The sequence below is a fragment of the Aricia agestis genome, chromosome 2 (assembly GCF_905147365.1).
Source record: "Aricia agestis chromosome 2, ilAriAges1.1, whole genome shotgun sequence".
Lineage (NCBI taxonomy): Eukaryota > Metazoa > Arthropoda > Insecta > Lepidoptera > Lycaenidae > Aricia > Aricia agestis.
This window is the reverse complement of record NC_056407.1, coordinates 16,889,343-16,909,045: the sequence shown is the minus strand read 5'-3', so window position 1 is coordinate 16,909,045 and position 19,703 is coordinate 16,889,343. Positions and strand designations below refer to the sequence as shown.

The window sequence follows — 19,703 nt, the reverse complement described above, 5'->3', positions numbered from 1 at the left end:
CAGATGTAGTCAAAATCATTTAAATTAGGTATTAGGTATACCTTTGTATTGTAGATACAAATTTTGCCTACCACTTACCACGTAAAGGTGGTGGTGGTAGAGTCAAGAGATGTAGCGAAAAACTTAGGTAGGCTTTAATATCTAAAAGCATATTACCTACCTATAATTATTTAAGTTATAGGTTATTAGTTACCTTTGAGTTATAAGCCAAAAGTTTACGAGGTACAATATTATATGTTCAACTGTGATTGAAAAATTGATCTTATTTAAGATAAATTATGGCAAAAAAAAAAAAACAAAATGTACAATAATTTTAGTTTTTTCCCATTAGGTTAAAAATATTACAAACAATTAAATTTTTCAACTGATTAGGTACTCTAGTTTTCAAGCTGTAACATTGTAATTTATTTACTAGAATATTTTTTATTAACAAATAGTGACATCTCGTGATGAGTAGAAACAGCTTTGCAAGTTTCAATCCAAGGTCACAAGGGTTTGTAATATTCATAGACAATAGAATGGCTGTGTTATCAATCGTGTATTGTTATCATAACAATTAGTAATTTAAAAATAATAGAACTGATTTATATACCAGTTGACATAATTAAATGTTAAAAATAAACAATTTACGCACGTAGATTTTGTTAAATCGAGCTAACAGCGTCTCATGCACTGTTCCTAGCTCTATGTTGTCAATGTCTAAAGACAAATAAATGTCAACTGCCAGCTGGAGGTGACAGTTGAGTGTTGACAGCTATGAGTTGTCAAAAATTATTGTGTCATGTCACGGTATGTTGTGGTAATTTTTTCACTTTTCAGTAATTTTATCCCACGATCTACGAAAGTTTTGAAAATTAACAAGGCGGAAAGTGTTGAATAAAAAGAAAATTTGACGAATTTAGTGAATTCATCTTTATTCTCTTAGCCGGTCATCATGCATTGGTTTGGAGGAAGTATAGCCGAAGCGGTTACACTTTCAAAACAGAAGAATGCAATTTTTGTTGTTTTCGTAGAAGGTAAATTACTCACCTACTTTATGAACCTAATTTAATATTCATGTAGTAACCTAATTTCTTACTGTATGCTGTGAATTATATTGTTTATTATCTCGTCTTAATTATTAGTTTATGCGGTAAATTACGTCACTATTGCTTTATCTTGCAATCCCACAGCTTCGTAATGCTTATAAAGGTTCGTGCTTCGTAATGTTTATATTTATTTACTACCTCTGTATAATTAATAATAACCCCAAAAGTGGTAGATTAATATAAAATCATCTTTCTAAGCACTGACATAGTATGTACTACGTACTAGACTCGACAATGTAATGCAATGCTTGGTCACATTCAACATAATCTATATAGCAGCAGTGCACTTAGTCGCCCGCGAGCTCTTCTGCGCGCCAGACGTACCACAATCAAAAACGAAACCAAACAAAGTCACAAAAATGCCTAGTTGTGGGTTAAGATACTGCAAAAATGGTTCCAGTAATACTTCCAAATGCAACGGAATAACATTTCATCGGTATTAGCATTCTTATTTAATTATTTTCAATTAAAATACGAACATTCAATTACTAGGTGAAGACACGCGCCATTTTGCATTGTCATAGAGTAGTAGATTCAGAGTGTAATGTAGGCAGAATACAGATCTATGATAAGACAAGGATGAATGAAGTACTTACTCACGTAGACGAGTTTGTATTTTGGTAATATGTATTTAAAATATTACATACATTATACATGTGTACATTATAATAATTTTATTATGGTACATATTTGAAAATATTTAAGTAATTTAAATAAGGTGATTAGCTATAGTGGACTATGGATCCATATTAATTATAAATTTTATAAAAAAGTGAATTTTTATTTTATCCACTTACTCAAATAGATTCTGCATTCATTCGAGTGTAGGCACAAAACTGTGTCACTTCTGCGGTACTGATCCATAGCAATCACTGCCCCGCCTCCCACCCCGCTCATCAAGTGCAACATGTTTTTTGTACGCAATAGCTGCTCTAGTATGTAGTACTACCTCAGTGTTTCTAAGTGATTTTTTACTAAACTTTCCCATTAGAAGAGATGCATGATATATTTGAAAATAAACACACTAAGAGGAGACCACTTAATTAAATATATTTTTATTCAATAGTTGCAAGACTTAAAAATAGTATTTATTTCAATGTGGTATCAGTATAGGGTAAAGCTTTACAAACCTACCCCAATTTTTTTTGGTTCAATAATTATTCTGGGTAGTTCACAAAAAATAACAGCCTTATGATACCTTCAAAACACTAAGTAAGTGACATGTAAACACCAAAATCATAAGACCTAATCTCAAGAGTACACAAATTTCAAATGCTAATTTCTCATAAACGGGAGGTTTTCCGGGGGTAGAAGTGGTATAGGGAGGTTTATCTAACCCAAAACATCCTTCCTCAACCCATGTGACCACCAAAAAAAATTGGGGTAAGTTTGCAAATCTTAGTCGAAAATAGAATTTCTAAAATGTAAGTAATATTAGTACTTTTTAAACATTATGATTTTACAGGCGACAATGATTTGTCAAAGGAGTTAGCGGACACAATTGACAATGAGCTGGTGTTGTCTTGTCTGGACAACCCTGACAAGTTCCTGGCTATTAAACTCAAGAGTGGGACAGACAACTACACCTATTTTGCACAAATATGTATCCTTTTATAAAAAAATAATAACTTTATATTGCATTTTTGAAGTGGAAACTTCTTTAGCGGCGTTGAGCACTTTTGTGGGATGGGTAAAAACTGTGAAACTCGCGTCAGATTCTCATGCTGATCGAAAAACCGTAAGACGGTTGGAGAGTAGTGTTGTAACATCGAAATCGAACAATCGATTGTTTTTTTTCGATTGTCGATATTTTTTAATCGATTGTAAGGGTTTCGATTAATTAAAAAAATTGATTTTCATAAAAATGGATTAAAAATTTAATCGATTGTAAGGGTTTCGATCAATTAAAAAATCGATTTTTATAAAAAATAATGCACAACGTTAATAATCAAGTTTTCACTTCTTCTTTTTTTTTCTACTGTCAAGAATTAGTTTATGTGATGAACGAAATTATTATAATATGTATTTGCATCGTCATATCTCTAAACATGTTATCTCTAAACATGTTATGACTTAAAATTGTCTCATTTATTCTACAAAAATACAATGAAGATTTTTCTTAAGCCAAGATCAGATCAATTTGTGCCAGTCCCATCTTTGTTTTTCATTGGCCGTAACGGAACTCCTCTAGAGGTGGTCTGTGCAGGCATTGAAGCACAGAATTTAGCCTCTCGGATTGATCTCATCATACAAGAACATTGTGAGTATCTCTTAAGTTGTAGGATTTTACTATGGTTATGAAATTCTGTCAAAGTATGTTAGAAAATTATTTTCTAACTTTCTAATTTCTCATCAGAATAGCTTGAAAAGTTATTTCGATTTTTGTATAAGTGGTTCTAAATCTTTTGTAGAACAATATTTCTCCATTTTGTAGGTAAAGAAGGTACAATACCATCAGCAAAGCCATCAACATCTGCACAGAGTGTGAAGGAACAAACACAGAGCCTCCTGCAGTCAGAGGCCAATGTAAATGGACCAAAGCCAAGTAACTCTGCTGCACCAGTCAGTGAAAGCTTAAAGAAGCCAAGTACAGAAGACAAAGGTACATTGCCAATACTATACCTATGCCAATTGGTTTGCCAACTTTACTGCAACAACAAAACTTGACTTTAATTTTTAGGGTTCTGTACCCAAAGGGTAAAAACACGACCCTATTACTAAGACTTCGTTGTCTGTCCATCTGTCCATCTGTCTGTCTGTCTGTATGTCATCAAACTGTATCTCAAGAACGGTACGGAACCCTTCGTACGCGAGTCCAACTCGCACTTGGCCGATTTTTTTTACATATTTGATTATGTGGTGTATGGTATTTATATATTGTATAACATTGGTTTTACTAAGAGCTACCTAAGACTTTAACATCTTGCTATGTTTGTTACTTGATTGGTAGGACTAGTAGCCCTATGTATTTTAAATAAATAGTTAGGCAATTTCCAATTTATAATGTTTTTAATGTAAGTGATATCTGTTTTCCAAGTGGTAATAATGAAATGTTGTATGTTAATTGTAGTTGGACCAGCAGCAAAAATGCAAAAGACTGATGATAAACCACAGGAGTATGAAGTTGTCTGTGATGGTGATGTGTGTGTTCGTAAACCCAAAGACGACCAGGCAGGGACCAGTCAGGACACCAAAACACAGCCTCCTCAAACGGTTAGTCATATAATTAAGACAGTTAGTCCACTCTATAATAACTATATAGAAACTATATTATTCTTTTGCAGTGCTTCCCAACCTGTGGTCCGCGGACTCCTGGGGGTCCACGTACATATTATATTTGAGGGTCCACACTGTCATCTCTGGACCATACATAATCTGAGTTTTTTGTGCTTATTTTATTTAGGGGGTCTTAACTACTCGGATACTTCCAAAGGGTCCATGGACTGTGGCTGAAAAAGGTTGAGAAACCCTGTTCTATTGAGTCAAGAATCAATATATATGGCAACTAGCTGTTGCCCGCGACTTCGTCCGCGTGGACTTCAGATTATAGCGCGCGATATCAACAAAATTGGTGTCAAAAGCTTTTATAAAAAAAAACCCTGGTACCCCTTAAATTAATACAGCTGTGCAGTGTGCACACAATAAGTATTTCATTTTTTTATATTAAACTTTATATTTTATGCCAAATTTTAAAACTTATTTAGCCCTCCAATTACACAACTTTACCCATAAACTATTTATCATTAATAGATTTAAGGTTACCTCACTGCTCAGATAATGTAGTGAGTTATTTAATACCGTAGAATAGATAAAACAATCGAAAAAAATCGAAACTTAAATGTAAGATGATACCACGTCTTATAGGAAGACTTTTGAGCAAGCGTCAGCGCGATGTAGAAGACGCACGGCGCCATCTATTATGAATTGTTGGAACTAACTTAATTTGAACAAATTTACGCATTTTCACCCCCTTACAACCCTTTTTTCCAGTAAAAAAGTAGCCTATGTCCTTTCTCAGGCTTTAGACTATCTGTATACAAAATTTCATTACAATCGGTTCGGTAGTTTTGGCGTTTGGCGTGAAAGCGAGACTAACAGACAGACAGACAGACAGAGATACTTTTGGCGTTTGGCGTGACTTTCGCATTTATAATATTAGTATAGATTATGTGCACACTGCACAGCTGTTTTTGGGTATTTTGATTAATTAAGGGCCGCGCTACACCGGAATGGCAGCGGCGAGGCGAGCACTTTCAGCGCTGCCATTCCGGTGTAGCGCGGCCCTAAGAAGGGTACCACTTACCAGGGTTTTAAAAAGTTTTTAAATTTGACACAAATTTTGTTGACACCGCGCGCTATAAACTAAAGTCCACGCGGACGAAGTCGCGGGCAACAGCTAGTTATGAATAAAAACAATATTATATAGTAAAGTAGGTATGATTAGTTCTGTTACAATAATAAAGTAAAAAAATAAAACGCCATCTGTTTTCATATATAAGAATTAAAATGTTGATTGCATTGATATATTTTCTGGATGGAATATAGGCCAACACGGTACACTCGAACTCCTTTATTTTAGAGCGCCTTCTGTTGTCAACTTGTCACATATATTAGAAATGCAGTAGGAGTTCTATAAGATAAGATAGATTGATTATTATTATACCAAGTGATTATATTATTAAACATAATATTCTAACGTATTAAAAACTATAAACAAAAACATACTAACTAATAAGTATGATTAGTTCTATGTTACAATAAAGTAAAAAATAAAACGCCATCTATTGAATCGTATTAGAACTAAAATGTTCATTGCATCGATATATTTCTGGATTTTTTATAATATTATTATACATAAATTAATACATTTAAGATTTTTGAAATATAATTTTAATACACATCCAAGACCCAGGAACATTGAAAACTTTTTGTTCCGCCTGCGGGACTCCAACCCAGGACCCCCGGGATGAGCGCTGCCCACGCGCAATGCGAATTCATTTTCATCGATATTTTCATGGAAATAAGATATTTTCCCACATCAAAATGTAGCCTATGTCCTTTCTCAGACTCTAGAATAACTCTGTACAAAATTTAATTGCAATCGGTTCAGTAGTTTTGGCGTGAAAGCGAGACAGACAGACAGACAGAGATACTTTCGCATTTATAATATTAGTATGGATAGTATGGATTAGAAATGCAGTAGGAGTTCTATAAGATAAGATAGATTGATTATTATTATACCAAGTGATAATATTATTAAACATAATATTCTAACGTATTAAAAACTATAAACAAAAACATAATAACTAATAAATATGATTAGTTCTATGTTACAATGAAGTAAAAAATAAAACGCCATCTGTTGAATCGTATTAGAACTAAAATGTTCATTGCATCGATATATTTCTGGATTTTTTATAATATTATACATAAAAATATATTTAAGATTTTTGAAATTTTATTTTAATACACATCCTAGACCCAGGAACATTGAAAACTTTTTGTTCCGCCTGCGGGACTCGAACCCAGGACCCCCGGGATGAGCGCTGGCCACGCGCAATGCGAATTCATTTTCATCGATATTTTCATGGAAATAAGATATTTTCCCACATCAAAATGTAGCCTATGTGACCTTTCTCAGACTCTAGAATAACTGTGTACAAAATTTCATTGCAATCGGTTCAGTAGTTTTGGCGTGAAAGCGAGACAGACAGACAGACAGACAGAGATACTTTCGCATTTATAATATTAGTATGGATTTAATTCAATCTAATTTTGAATCATTTTTCTTTGATTAACTTGTGGCAGTGTAAAATTTTGAGTTTATTTGGGATAGTATTATCATTTATCATCATTTTTACAGCAAGAACCAGCAACCGAGGAATCTGCGGCCAGCATAGAAGAAAAGGCGCAACGAGCTAAGGAGCTAATAGAGATAAAGAAGCGGGAAAAGGCGGAAAAGGAGAAGGAGGTACGTAATTTATTAATGTACTATCAGAGAAGTTGATTCCTATGCAAATCGGAGACCTAAGTAGTTTGGTCGCGTTACGTCAAACCCAGCTGACAGATCACAATTAACATTGAATTGACATATTCGACCAAATAACGTTGGTCTGTCTATTGCATAGGAATCAACATCCTCGATGGTACATTATAGCATCGCTCGTAAACAACGAAATCTAAAGATATCAAGTAGTATTTCGATTTTTTGCGAGGCCGTATTTATATGTCACTGGTTTATAAAGGAAAATAAATTGTGATATTTTTCCGCAGTAGAAAGTAGCCTATGTGTTATCAACTAACTCCACACCCAATTTTGTTGAACTCAGTCCACCCGTTTAGACGTAAAGGAGTAACAAAGATACAAACTCACTTTCGCCTTTATAATATTACTGTGATGTAGATGACGGCCGCAAATCCGTTGCGCCAAAACTCGTTTATCGCGCGGGAACCGTACATTTTTCAGGAACAAAAAGTATCCTATGTCCTTTCCCAGGACTCAAAGTATCTCCATGCCAAATTTCAGCAAAATCGGTTCAGCGGTTTGGGCGTGAAGAGGTAACAGACAGACACACTTTCGCATTTATAATATTATAAATATAATATTAAGTATAAGTATGTATGTTGCAGCTGGAGAGGCAGAAGGAGCTGGAGCGGCGGTCGGTGGGTCAGGGCGTCGCCGAGCTCAAGCGCTGGCAGGCCGAGCAGGAGCTCAAACAGTTGCAGGTAACATAATATGAGTATAGAAAAATGAGAGATGTCAAGGGACACCCGGATGGGTTGAAAGATGGGAGGAAACGAAGTTCTAAAAAAAAAGAAAAAAAAAAGAGAGAGAGAGACTGAGAGATAAACACGCGCTACCGCACGGCTTACAACTATAGCAATTTTGCTATAGTAATATACTCTAGTAATATACCGACACTTTTGTGTCATATGATTAATATTATCTACACTACTATTATATAGAGGAAAGATTTGATTGTTTGTTTGTCTTGAATAGGCTCCGAAACTACTGGACCGATTTGAAAGATTATTTTACCATTGGAATCTTACATTAATTCTGCTAAACATAGGCTAAATTTTATTTTGGAAAAAAATAGGGTTCCGTAAGCTATTTGGGATTTTCGGACGCAAGGTGTAAAAAATCAACCAGAAATGTTACTTTTTTCGCGTACGCTGCCTGAACTATAAAAGATAGAACCATAAAATGTTCTAAGTAATTGTAGATCTTTTAAATATCTACAAAAAAGTCCGCGACACACTATACCTATCTAAGTTGAGTGAGGCACAATAACAATTTTTTTATTAAAAAATCTTGAAATGTTTTTGGACTACATTTAAATGCATTTATTTTACTCATGGCATTAATTCTTATCAAAATAAATTATTTCGTTACTAAGTACAGTTAATGTAGATAATATTTGGTCTTTGAATGATTAAAATTGGACGTTTGGTTTTAATGTTATGGCGAAATTAAAATATTACGATTTCTGCTGCACGTTGCGAATTGGGCGTCGTCAAGGCGCGCCGCGCGGGTGTGCTCGCCCGGAGAGTCCACGTAAATATTAATTATTATTACCTCGATCATGGGAATCGCAGACACAATAGATTTATAATATAATAGTTATGCGACAGCCGGGTGCCGCTTCATTGGTGGGATAATATTATAGTGCTTCATTAATTCATTACGTTTTGAATGGCTATTATTTTTAATTGCTATTATAATTAATTTCTATAACTATAAATCAAACATAACACTTAAAATATAAAAAAAAATACAATAAAAATGTGTATAATAATTATAATATAGTAGTTACAGGCTAAATAGTGTAAACCATTTTTATGTTCTGCTTAACATAAAGATTGACTAAGAAATAAAGATTGAAAAAAAAATATTTAAAAATCAATGTCCACCCGTGCGAAGCCGGGGCGGGCCGCTAGTCTATAATATAAAAATGAGTCGCTGAATGTGTTACTAAGCGCAAAACTCGAGAATGGCTGAACGGATTGGGCTAATTTTAGTCTTAAAATATTCGTAGACGTCCAGGGAAGGTTTTTAAGTGACACGAACTTCACCGGGACAGCTAGTTCAATATAAATATTTAAACCAATACGACTGTTGCGTATGTAACATTACAGGAGGAGCGCAAGCGCGAGAAAATGGAGAACGCCCTCGCCCGGCAGCGGATACTCGACCAGATAGCGCAGGACCGTGCCGAGCGACGCGCGCGCGAGGCACGCGACGCGCCGCAGACTCCGCCGCAGCCGCAGCACAGAGTAGACGCCGGTATGTACTATACTGGACCAGATAGCGCAGGACCGCGCCGAGCGACGCGCCGCAGACTCCGCCGCAGCAGCAGCACAGAGTAGACGCCGGTATGTACTATACTGGACCAGATAGCGCAGGACCGCGCCGAGCGACGCGCCGCAGACTCCGCCGCAGCCGCAGCACAGAGTAGACGCCGGTATGTACTATCAGAGAAGTCGATTCCTAGGCAGATGGGGGACCTACGTAGTTTAGTAGCGTTACGTCAAACTCATCCGATCGATCACAAATAACACAATTCACAGCTAACATTGAATTGACATAAGCCGACCAAATGCGTAGGTCTTTCAACTACCTATGAATCAATTTCTTCGACGGTTCATGTTTATTTCGGTTTTGACAAAAATGTATACCTACTTATAGGCGTAATACCATAACTCATAAATTAACATTCATAATAATTGTCTTTCATAACATTAGTTTTATTATCCTGTCTTCATCATAAATATCTATGATATTTTTTTTTTTATCAAAGTATTATAACAGGTTACACCATTGTCGACCTCTGTTGTTCAATAGTTTATTTAATTAAATAATTACAATAAATAATTACTTAACAGTAACTTAAATTTATTTTTTATTTTAACAATGTTTATGGTATTGCAGGTGGCGCTGTTGGCGCGGGGGCGGGGTCGGGGGCGGCGACGTCGCGGCTGCAGCTCAAGCTCCCGGACGGCGGGGCGCACTCTGTGCAGTTCCCCGCGACCGCCACGCTCGCAGACGTGCGCCGGTACATCGCCGACAACCTGCAGGTAATCAGCACCCTTACCCCCGACATAATCGAGAATAGAATCAATTAGATCTCAGTAGAATTTGTTAATACCGACATCTATTGTGCACCCGGCGAATAGAGGCGGTAGCGGTCATTGATCCCATGTCAAAAACTTTTTTTATGAAATAAGGGGGCAAACGAGCAAACGGGTCACCTGATGGAAAGCAACATTCCGTCGCCCATGGACACTCGCAGCATCAGAAGAGCTGCAGGTGCGTTGTCGGCCTTTTAAGAGGGAATAGGGTAATAGGGGAGGGTAGGTAAGGGAATAGGTGAGAATAGTTGCACAACAGGGTGTCAACTGTCACGCTCTGTGTGATTGTGAACTATAATATCACTATGAACTCATGAAAAGTTGTAGATTATCATCAGCAAGTTACCAAGAGGTTTCCCGTTGAAACTATAAAATCTCTGTTTTTATAAGAGTTCATTTTTTTAACTTAACTGAATACAGTGCGAGCATTTTTCATATTATATTTATTTATTAATATAAATCAAACACAAAAATAAAACACAATATTACGTGCACTTTTTCCACTATATTCATTAATTACTACAAAATTTAACTTAAACCGAACGGTTTCGATATAAATTATCATCAGGTGTACTGAATGTCGGTAGTTTTAAATAATTAAATATAATCAAAACAAATATAAGGGTTGTCAGCATCATGGTATTTTTTACAATTTGGTAGAATTTTTCTTCCAAATAGGACTATTTTCTACTGATGTTAAAATTAATATTTAGTTGGATTTACCCATTTTATATTGATAAATTAATAACGTTGTACGATGCAAGCATCGCACATTCCTAGGTCAGCATAACCACAAAGATGTACGGGTCTGTACACCTTACACGCTGATAATGATGATTGATTATAGAAACAGCCGTACTCGTAGTATAACTGTTTATTGATACACTAACAAAGGTACAATGATATAAGATTAATGTTATAAGAATAAGTGCTATAAGTATAAGTGATATAAGATTAAGTGCTCGCGTATTATAGCAGACACATTTTATATACACAAAGATAATGATGAGTATAGCAAAAATTAAAACTTTACGAAATCGTTTAAATTTTGAAATATTTACAAAATTGATAAACTAATTATTATGCTGACCTAGGAATGTGCGATGCTTGCATCGTACATATTCCCGGCCGCGAGATGAAGATAAAAAAAGAAAAAACATTTTGAAAAATTAAATTAAGTGAGATCAAATTTAAATGAAATGAAATTAAATACGATCAAATGCTGTAGGGACGTTAACCGTAGCGTAGTGGCTTGTTGTGTCCCGCTTGGTTCCTTGGTGATGCTGATGCTGATGAGATGAATGCCGTTGCTCGGGAGCGCGAGATCCACAAGGCTGAGGCTCGCTGGATGATTTTGGGGGCGGTGTCGGCTGCCTGCTCTGTGCAGCTTCCCGCCCGAGGTGCAGAGGGGGAGGCGCGATCAACGCGCCGTCACGACGACGTTTCAAGCAGCGTCGTATGGAGAATGCTGCTATCACCACTAATATAGCAGCGACCACATAAATACCGACGTAATGATGGATGTCATGATAGGATAATTGATCCACGAAGACACCGTCGGATTTCATCTGCTCTATTTGCTTCTTTATGTGCGTTACAAGCTTGTCGTTTGGCTTGTACTCTTCTACATCTTCTTTGTTCGGAATGGATAAATTAAAAACCTTGGTGATTGTAGAAATTTCGTAAAGTGGTACGTCTGCTGGAATCTTTAAGTCGCTTGATGGTGCCTTTTGGGAGTACAGAGTAAAGGAGTCCCCCATGACGACGCAGTTTTTTCCTATATTGAGTATTCCAGCTCCCTGCAGTTGTTCTACTTTTAATTCCGCGTCGCATATGATTTTTGTAGTACATTGATCACAACAAAAAAATAAGTATGTATTTCCCACACTTAATTGATTCCAGCTGTTTTCGCAGACTGCGGTGTCAGCTTTACACTTGTTCATATTGTGATCCATAACACACAGGTCAGTGTCTGCCTTCAATTGATATATGGGACCTTTTAGCTGACAAATGAGTGACGTAATGTCGAACGTCACACATTCGTGTGTCGTCACTGGAACGTATGATTCCTTCTGTATATTAATGGCGATGTGAGTTGATATCGGAGTGATGCTGATGATGTTTCTTCCCTCTTGATGTGGAATTGGTACCAGGTGAAATAGTTCGTAAATGTCTCTATTTACCAATGGTATTTTAATTTCAAAGATAATAAATTGCTGATTCAGTCTTCTGCGCACCTTCATTATTTGATATTTTATCGAAGTAAATTCCTTGATTGTTATTGAAATATTATGATATGTTGTGCTTGCGTTCCCAGCTGATATTTGCTTTCGTTATTCTGCCGCCAACTCGAAGCATTCCATCTTGGTCCAGAAAAGGTTGAAGGCTGAGTATTCTACTTTTCGAACTTAAATTTTGATAATTTTTAAGTTTCTTGATTTCACCCGAAAAGTCGATCTCTTGTTGATATTTAATAATTATATTTCTTGCAGCATGTAACTCACTTGTAGTGAGGTAAGTAGGTTTTTGCTGACGCCGGGGCCGTAACCGGAGCATCCAAGCAATGACCCGAGTGGTGCGTGCTAAGCAACTTGTTCGAGTCAATAACTCGTTGATTGTATTGTCTGAAACAAGTGTTGCCGCCTGACATTGCTTTGATATTTTAATATCTTCCTTTGTTTCAAACTGGATTTTTTCTTGCAGTGGTCCGAATGATGATAGCCATGTTGGGCCTTCCCACCACAAGGAAAAACTCTTCATGATTTGTGATTGTTGATTGATAAATGATTCCATATTGATTGATTAAAATTTCAAGCTTGATTTGATAAAAATGATAATGATTGTGTACCTTTGTAAATTTGATAATGATATAAATTCCAACGTTGGTGATAAATGATATTGATAAATCTTGATTGATTGTGTCGACGTCCATCTTGATCCTTATATGATTGGATACTCTTGATTGATTGCGTCGACGTCTTGCTTGATGCTTGATTCCTTCGGAAGTAGATGATTTCCAAAAGGCTGATGACGCGGCTCCGTGCTCTATGCGATATGATGCGCCTTCTCAATCTAGTCGGTGAGACCCGCTTGTGGGAGGCCGACCAAACCGATTCGCTACCGCACAAAACCCAGAACCACTTGTTTATGATTGAAGGACTACAAAGATGCACGGGTCTGTACACCTGTGTATGGTGTACAGACCCGTACCTGATATAAGAATAAGTGATCTAGTCGGTGAGACCCGCTTGTGGGAGGCCGACCAAACCGATTCGCTACCGCACAAAACCCAAAACCACTTACTTGTTTTACTCGAAGGACCACAAAGATGTACGGGTCTGTACAAACGTTATGTCACATATACAGATGTAAAATTAAAAAAATAAATAATAATTATTGTTCAATTTAATATTTTCGATGTCACAAAAATAACTATCCATTTTTTTTTATTTAAATCAAGCATCTTGGCCCACATTATATGTATCTTATAGACTAACATACATATTATAGCTCCTGGACTAAAATGGTCAATGACCGCTACCACCTCTATTCGCCGGGTACACTTTACACTAGTAAACGATCGTGCTCAATAATTTGTAACTACTGAAAAGTTTGCTTTGAGTTAGTTTGGGAGTGCGGACGAAACTGAATTGAAATCGGCTGATCCGATATCGTTTCCGAGATGTTGCCACTGGGATAACATTGACAAGGGTCATGAATGTAACACCACGATCACCTAAAAGAATATATTTTTATCTTTTTATAAGTTTACAAAATAATAATAATAATATTAATAGATACTGAATGAAACCAATGAATCCAATGATACATATAATAGTAAAGGTAACCGAAACGGTAACAAACTCTAATGTAATGTGGAAAGTTTTTGAGTTAATAATGGATTATTATTACTAATATTATATTAAGTGAGAAAGTGTTTCTGTCTGTCTGTCTGTTACCTCTTCACGCCCAAACCGCTGAACCGATTTTGCTGAAATTTGGCATGGAGATACTTTGAGTCCCGGGAAAGGACATAGGATACTTTTTGTCCCGAAAAAATGTACAGTTCCCGCGCGATAATCAAGTTTGTACGCAACGGAGTTGCGGGCATCATCTATATATTGATAAATTATTTGATTCTGTAGCTACGAGGGCTGCTATTTATGTATCCGGAACTGGCCACTTACAAGAACAATATTTAAAAAGTAATTACAACATTTGAAAATAGAACTCTTTGGTTGAAGAATACATTTTGTTTCATGTGACTGTCAATTATTTTTCCATTGTGGCGTCATTTTGAAAATTGCGTGTCTTCATTTGCCATGGATTTAACGCGTGAACATTTTCGTGCAATGATTTACTACGATTTTCGGCGTGGGCTAAATCAACAACAGTGCTTTATTCAACTCACCGCAACTTTTGGAGATGAAGCACCATCAGAAACCACTGTTTATCACTGGTACAGTGAGTTTAATCGTGGGCGGTCTATGCTCACGGATGAAAATAAAGAAGGTCGCCCAAAAACAGCTGTTGTCCCACAAAATATAGATGCTGTGCGGGAAATAATAATGCGTGATCGTCATGTTACATATCGCGAGATAGAGGCGTCCTTAGGCATAAGTATGACGAGCATACATAAGATATTACACGAACATTTGGCTGTAAAAAAATATGTTCGCGTTGGATTCCGCACAACTTGACAATCGATCAAAAACGGGCTCGTGTCGATTGGTGCAAAAAAATGATAAAAAAATACAACCGTGGTACGTCAAAAGCCGTTTATAATATCTACACAGGTGATGAATCTTGGATCTATGCATATGACCCCGAAACTAAACAACAGTCAACGGTGTGGGTGTTCCAAGATGAGCCGAAACCAACAAAAGTTACTCGTGCAAAAAGTACTTTGAAGCAAATGGTCGCCTGTTTTTTTGGAATTAATGGACATGTGCTATGACTCAACTTCTCTGATAGTACCTTCTAAAATTTATAATCGCTATTATAAACAAATATAAAAAACTTGCAAGGTGTCAAGGGACACCCGGATGGAACGAAGTAATAAAAAAAAAACAAAAAAAAAAATGAGAGAGATGGACACAGGGAGACAAACACGCGCTGCCGCACGGCTTACAGCTATAGCATTTTTGCTCTCGTTGTAATATACCGACACTTTTGTGTCATGTCGTTACAACTATTTCCGTCTAGCTGCCTTTCGCAACGCGCGATAAGGAACTTCGTTCGGTAATATGTCTTTTCCCCAGCTGCCGTCGTCACAGTTCTCTCTGTGGACGGCGTTCCCGCGGCGCGAGCTGACGGATGGCGACGCGACGCTGTCGGCGCTCGGCCTGGCGCCCTCCGCCGCGCTGCTGCTGCTGCCGCGCGCGCAGCCCCTAGCACGCCCCGCCCCCTCCCCCGCTGGCCTTATAGGTACGTTTATTCAATTCCGAGTAATAAATGAGTCGTCACCGACTCATTGGCCACATAGTTTAAGTTTGTAAATACACTTAATGTTACTAAGATTTTTGACAGGAGTTTATCTTTGCTATTGAATGGCTTACGTTAATATATTATAACAAAAAAAAAACCACGCGGTTGAACAGATGTTGAGTCATGACGTAAAAAAAACTTAGAAATCGGGCACAATTAAAAAAAGATTGCATTGAAACTATAGTTTGGTTGACGTTCAGACGATGTAAGGTGCGGATTAAGTCGACTCGTTAAGGGAAGAGGGACAAAGTTAAAGTAGTGTTATCCAAATAATGAGGCTAGTCATAAAATGCCTTGCACAAATTAACATTTAATATGAAGTTTTGTGACTTATCAATTACTATAAGCGATAAGTTGAGAATGGCAAAATACAGAGATAAGGGTCATAAAAATACGTGCGATAGCTCATTAGATTCGGGAAGACGTCTAGAAAAATGTATCGAAAGCTTGTATTAGCACACAAAAAATTGCAAAAGTTATAAGCGAATTAGGTTGCAAAAAAAAGGTATTATGTTTTTTGTTAAAAACTCCGAAACTATTAACATTTAAGAAATTTAAAAAAAAGATTCTTAAAGAAGAGGAAATTTCCATAAAAAAATCCCAACTCCCGGAATTTTATCTCTATTATTTATATTTTTAATTAAACGCTGAAAGTAAGCCTCCGCGCGACATTTTTAGGTAGCGCGCGTGGCTTCAAAACCGAGCACGTCACACTGATTATTTTTTTAAAGGTATTAAATATTAATTTAAAATTTTCAAAAACTTATGGTGTATTCCGAACACTTCAAAGAATTTGCTTCCGTTGGGAATTTAACTTAAAGTTAATTTTTCAACAAAGTAGACAAACGTTAACTAACGAAATTTTTTCGAACTTCCGTCCTCATTGTACTTTAAAGAAAACGTTTAAATAATTTTCGTAAAATTTTTCACTTCGCCCTTGATATAAACATACTTAACAAGATCACGCCATAAAAGTTTTAAAAAAATTCATACTTTGTTTATAATCATTTTTTAACTTGAACAAAAAACTGGAAATCTACGTAATATTGTCAAAAAAAAAGTTGTTTCATTTATTATCACGTAATTGATTTCATATCAATGAAGGACATGTATTAACTAAAAACATGTCCTTCATTGATAAGAAATCAATCACTTTGGACTTACTAATTTTAAAATCGTTTCCAGCGTTCCTCACGCAACTGTTCACGACAATGATCCTGGACCCCACGTACCGGGTGTACAACTGGCTGCGTGACCAGCTGTTCCCGCGCGCGGGCGGGACAGGGAGCGGGGCAGCGGGCGAGAGGGGCGGGGCGGCGGGTGGTGCGGGTGAGAGGGGCGGGGCGGGCGCGGGGGGCGTGCGGCGGCGCGGCAACGTGCACCGGCTAGCGGGCGACCGCGATGATGACGAGAACAACACGTGGAACGGCAACTCCACGCAGCAGATGTAGCGGCCGCGGGCGAGGGTGAGCTGGTGAGTGGTGTATCCATACTTCCATACTAATGTTATAAACGCAAAAGTGTGTCTGTCTGTTTGTTACCTCTTCACGCCTAAACCCCTGAACCGATTTTGCTGGAATTTGGTACGGAGATACTTTGAGTCCCGGGAAAGGACATAGGATACCTTTTATCCCGAAAAAATGTACGGTTCCGCCGCGATAATCGAGTTTTTGCGCAACGGAGTTGCGGGCGTCTTCTAGTATTATGATATGTTAAATGGAAAAGTGTGCGTGTCTCTCTGTTGCCTATTTACGCCCAAACTGTTGACTGATTAAGGAGAAATTTGGTATGGTTTGTTTTTGTGTATAATTTTTGTCGCGGAATGATCCGTACCGGCTAATTCTTCAGCGATAAACGTATTTGCCTTAACGCAGCTGTTCCCAAACTGTGCGCCGCGGCGCCCTGGTGCGCCGTGGAAATGCAAGAGGGGCGCCGTGCGTCGATCCTCCATCATTATCCATGCCAAAAATTATTATACAAAGCAGGCAGATGATTAAATATTTGTTTATTATTATCTACTTGCTTAACCTAACTACATATAATTATTAAAGGTGTTTATTTATGTATATTTTTGTAATAGCTAGGTAGAGTAGGGCGCCGTGACAAAATATTATTGACTTGTAAGTGCGCCGCAGGCCCCTGGAAACCCCTGCCTTAACGTATTTTTGGGCAACATCCAATAGGCAATAAAGCTGTTTGCCTCAGCAGGGCTAAAATGGTCACATTTAGCAATTCCTCTCAATCAATTCATCAAATGAATTGTCAAAACTGTCAAACTGACAAATGTCAAATCAGTACAAAAATACAGAAATGAATTGCAAGCAGAGTTGCATTTTGCGATTTTAGAAAAATAAATCATATTTTGATTCATATCATGATTCTTCAAAGCGACCATTTTAGCCCCGCTGGACTGCTAATAGAGCTGGACACGTGTTGCAGTATGCGCTATGTTGCATCTCGCTCGATTAAGAATGTCATCCAAGTACGAATATAGAGAATAGAATTGCAGATAGTTAATATTTATTTGAATTAGAAGAAAGTGTAATACATAATATAAAGAAATCTATACTACTAAGTTTTAGTAAGGGCAGAAAAAATCATGTTATCACATTTATCTAAGTTTAACATAAGTATTGTACTAAAGAGTTCTTCTTTTTTCAGTGTTCCTGAAAGCAAAGAGGCAGGAGGCGTAAATTCCACGACTACACTTAATTATTCAAAAGTCAAAATATTATTATGTCGTTAGTATTTATCATCACTATAATAACGAGGTGCAAGAATCCTTCGTATCGGTGTATATTTGTAATAAAAATAATTATGTATGATAACTATTAAATTATAAAAGAGTTCAACTATGATGCCAATGGTCTTCGGAAATCGTTATCATCTAAAGGTGCTCCCTCACCGCGAGCATTCAGTGTAATGTAACATTTTAGATTCGATTTTGAGCATTACATTACAATACTACCTCCCCGACTGTCGAGCACTCGCGTATAATGTAACATTATGACTTTGAACATTCCATAGCAAGCTGACTTCACTGTCACGTAGCATAGATGTTACACGTTGTATCATTACAACGTGCGCATTGTAATGCTCGGTTCTTATCCCTCACTGATGTAACGCTCGACTCTGTAACGTTACATTACAAGCGAATGCTCCCGGTGAGGGAGCGCCTTAAGGTTGCCGAGAACCATTGGGAAAATGGCCGAACTTGATCATATTCTGTGACATATCGGTGTGACAATGTACACATTATAATGTGTTTTTTATTAACTGTGATCAAATTCCAATAAGTCACGATTTAATTTTAAATACCCGTGAATGTTATTTCGACTTCAGTTGTCTAGTATTGTTACAAATTGGTATTATTTATTGTCAATAAATATTTGAAAATTATGTATTTTTAATAATTTTATTCCTTTCAAATTTTTGCATTTATAATTATTATAAAGTTTTGTGGCTCACCTCGTAGCTTTTCTATTACCCTGAAGAGAATAATTAAAATATTATCTCGTTTATTCTATCATATTTTAAAATCTTTTACGTAAAGTTTTATGAGTCATAACTGTGATGAAACTGAAAATTTCTTCAACAAATTGGCAAACATAATTTCAGAGAAATCGCCGTTCTCATGTTTCGCGAGTAAACTGTTTACTTTTCCTGTTGTCGCTAATTGGTCATTAACAAGAACGTTTATACAATAAACTTTATCGCCATTTATTATTTTTGCAGTAGTAACTTGTTTATAGCTGTTGTCTCTTGGATTTAATGTAAGGGTCATGTCACACCAAAATGCAGAAAATGTGTGTTTTGTCTCTGTACTGACCCATACATGACTTAAATTATGTTAGAAGAGAGAATGAAACTATGGCAACTTGATACATAACCAATCTAAAATTGCTGCGCAAGTTCAAACCATGCGCATCTGTTCTACTGTTTTTCCGCGTATAACTTAAGAGGATCGCTCTGAGAAACTGGGAGGACAGGGGCATA

The 19,703-nt window shown here is 36.9% G+C and overlaps 1 protein-coding gene across 1 annotated transcript; it reads left to right on the top strand.

Moving 5' to 3' along the window:
* Positions 1-771: 771 nt before the first annotated feature.
* Positions 772-19,106, top strand: LOC121739664 (UBX domain-containing protein 4). The gene is made up of 12 exons (XM_042132185.1): positions 772-1,016; positions 2,554-2,691; positions 3,223-3,348; positions 3,523-3,690; positions 4,159-4,301; positions 6,952-7,059; positions 7,719-7,814; positions 9,228-9,375; positions 10,021-10,166; positions 15,482-15,647; positions 16,893-17,181; positions 18,369-19,106. The coding sequence occupies exons 1-11, from the start codon at positions 935-937 to the stop codon at positions 17,156-17,158; spliced, it is 1,587 nt and encodes a 528-aa protein (XP_041988119.1). The 5' UTR covers positions 772-934; the 3' UTR covers positions 17,159-17,181; positions 18,369-19,106.
* The last annotated feature ends 597 nt before the right edge of the window (positions 19,107-19,703 follow it).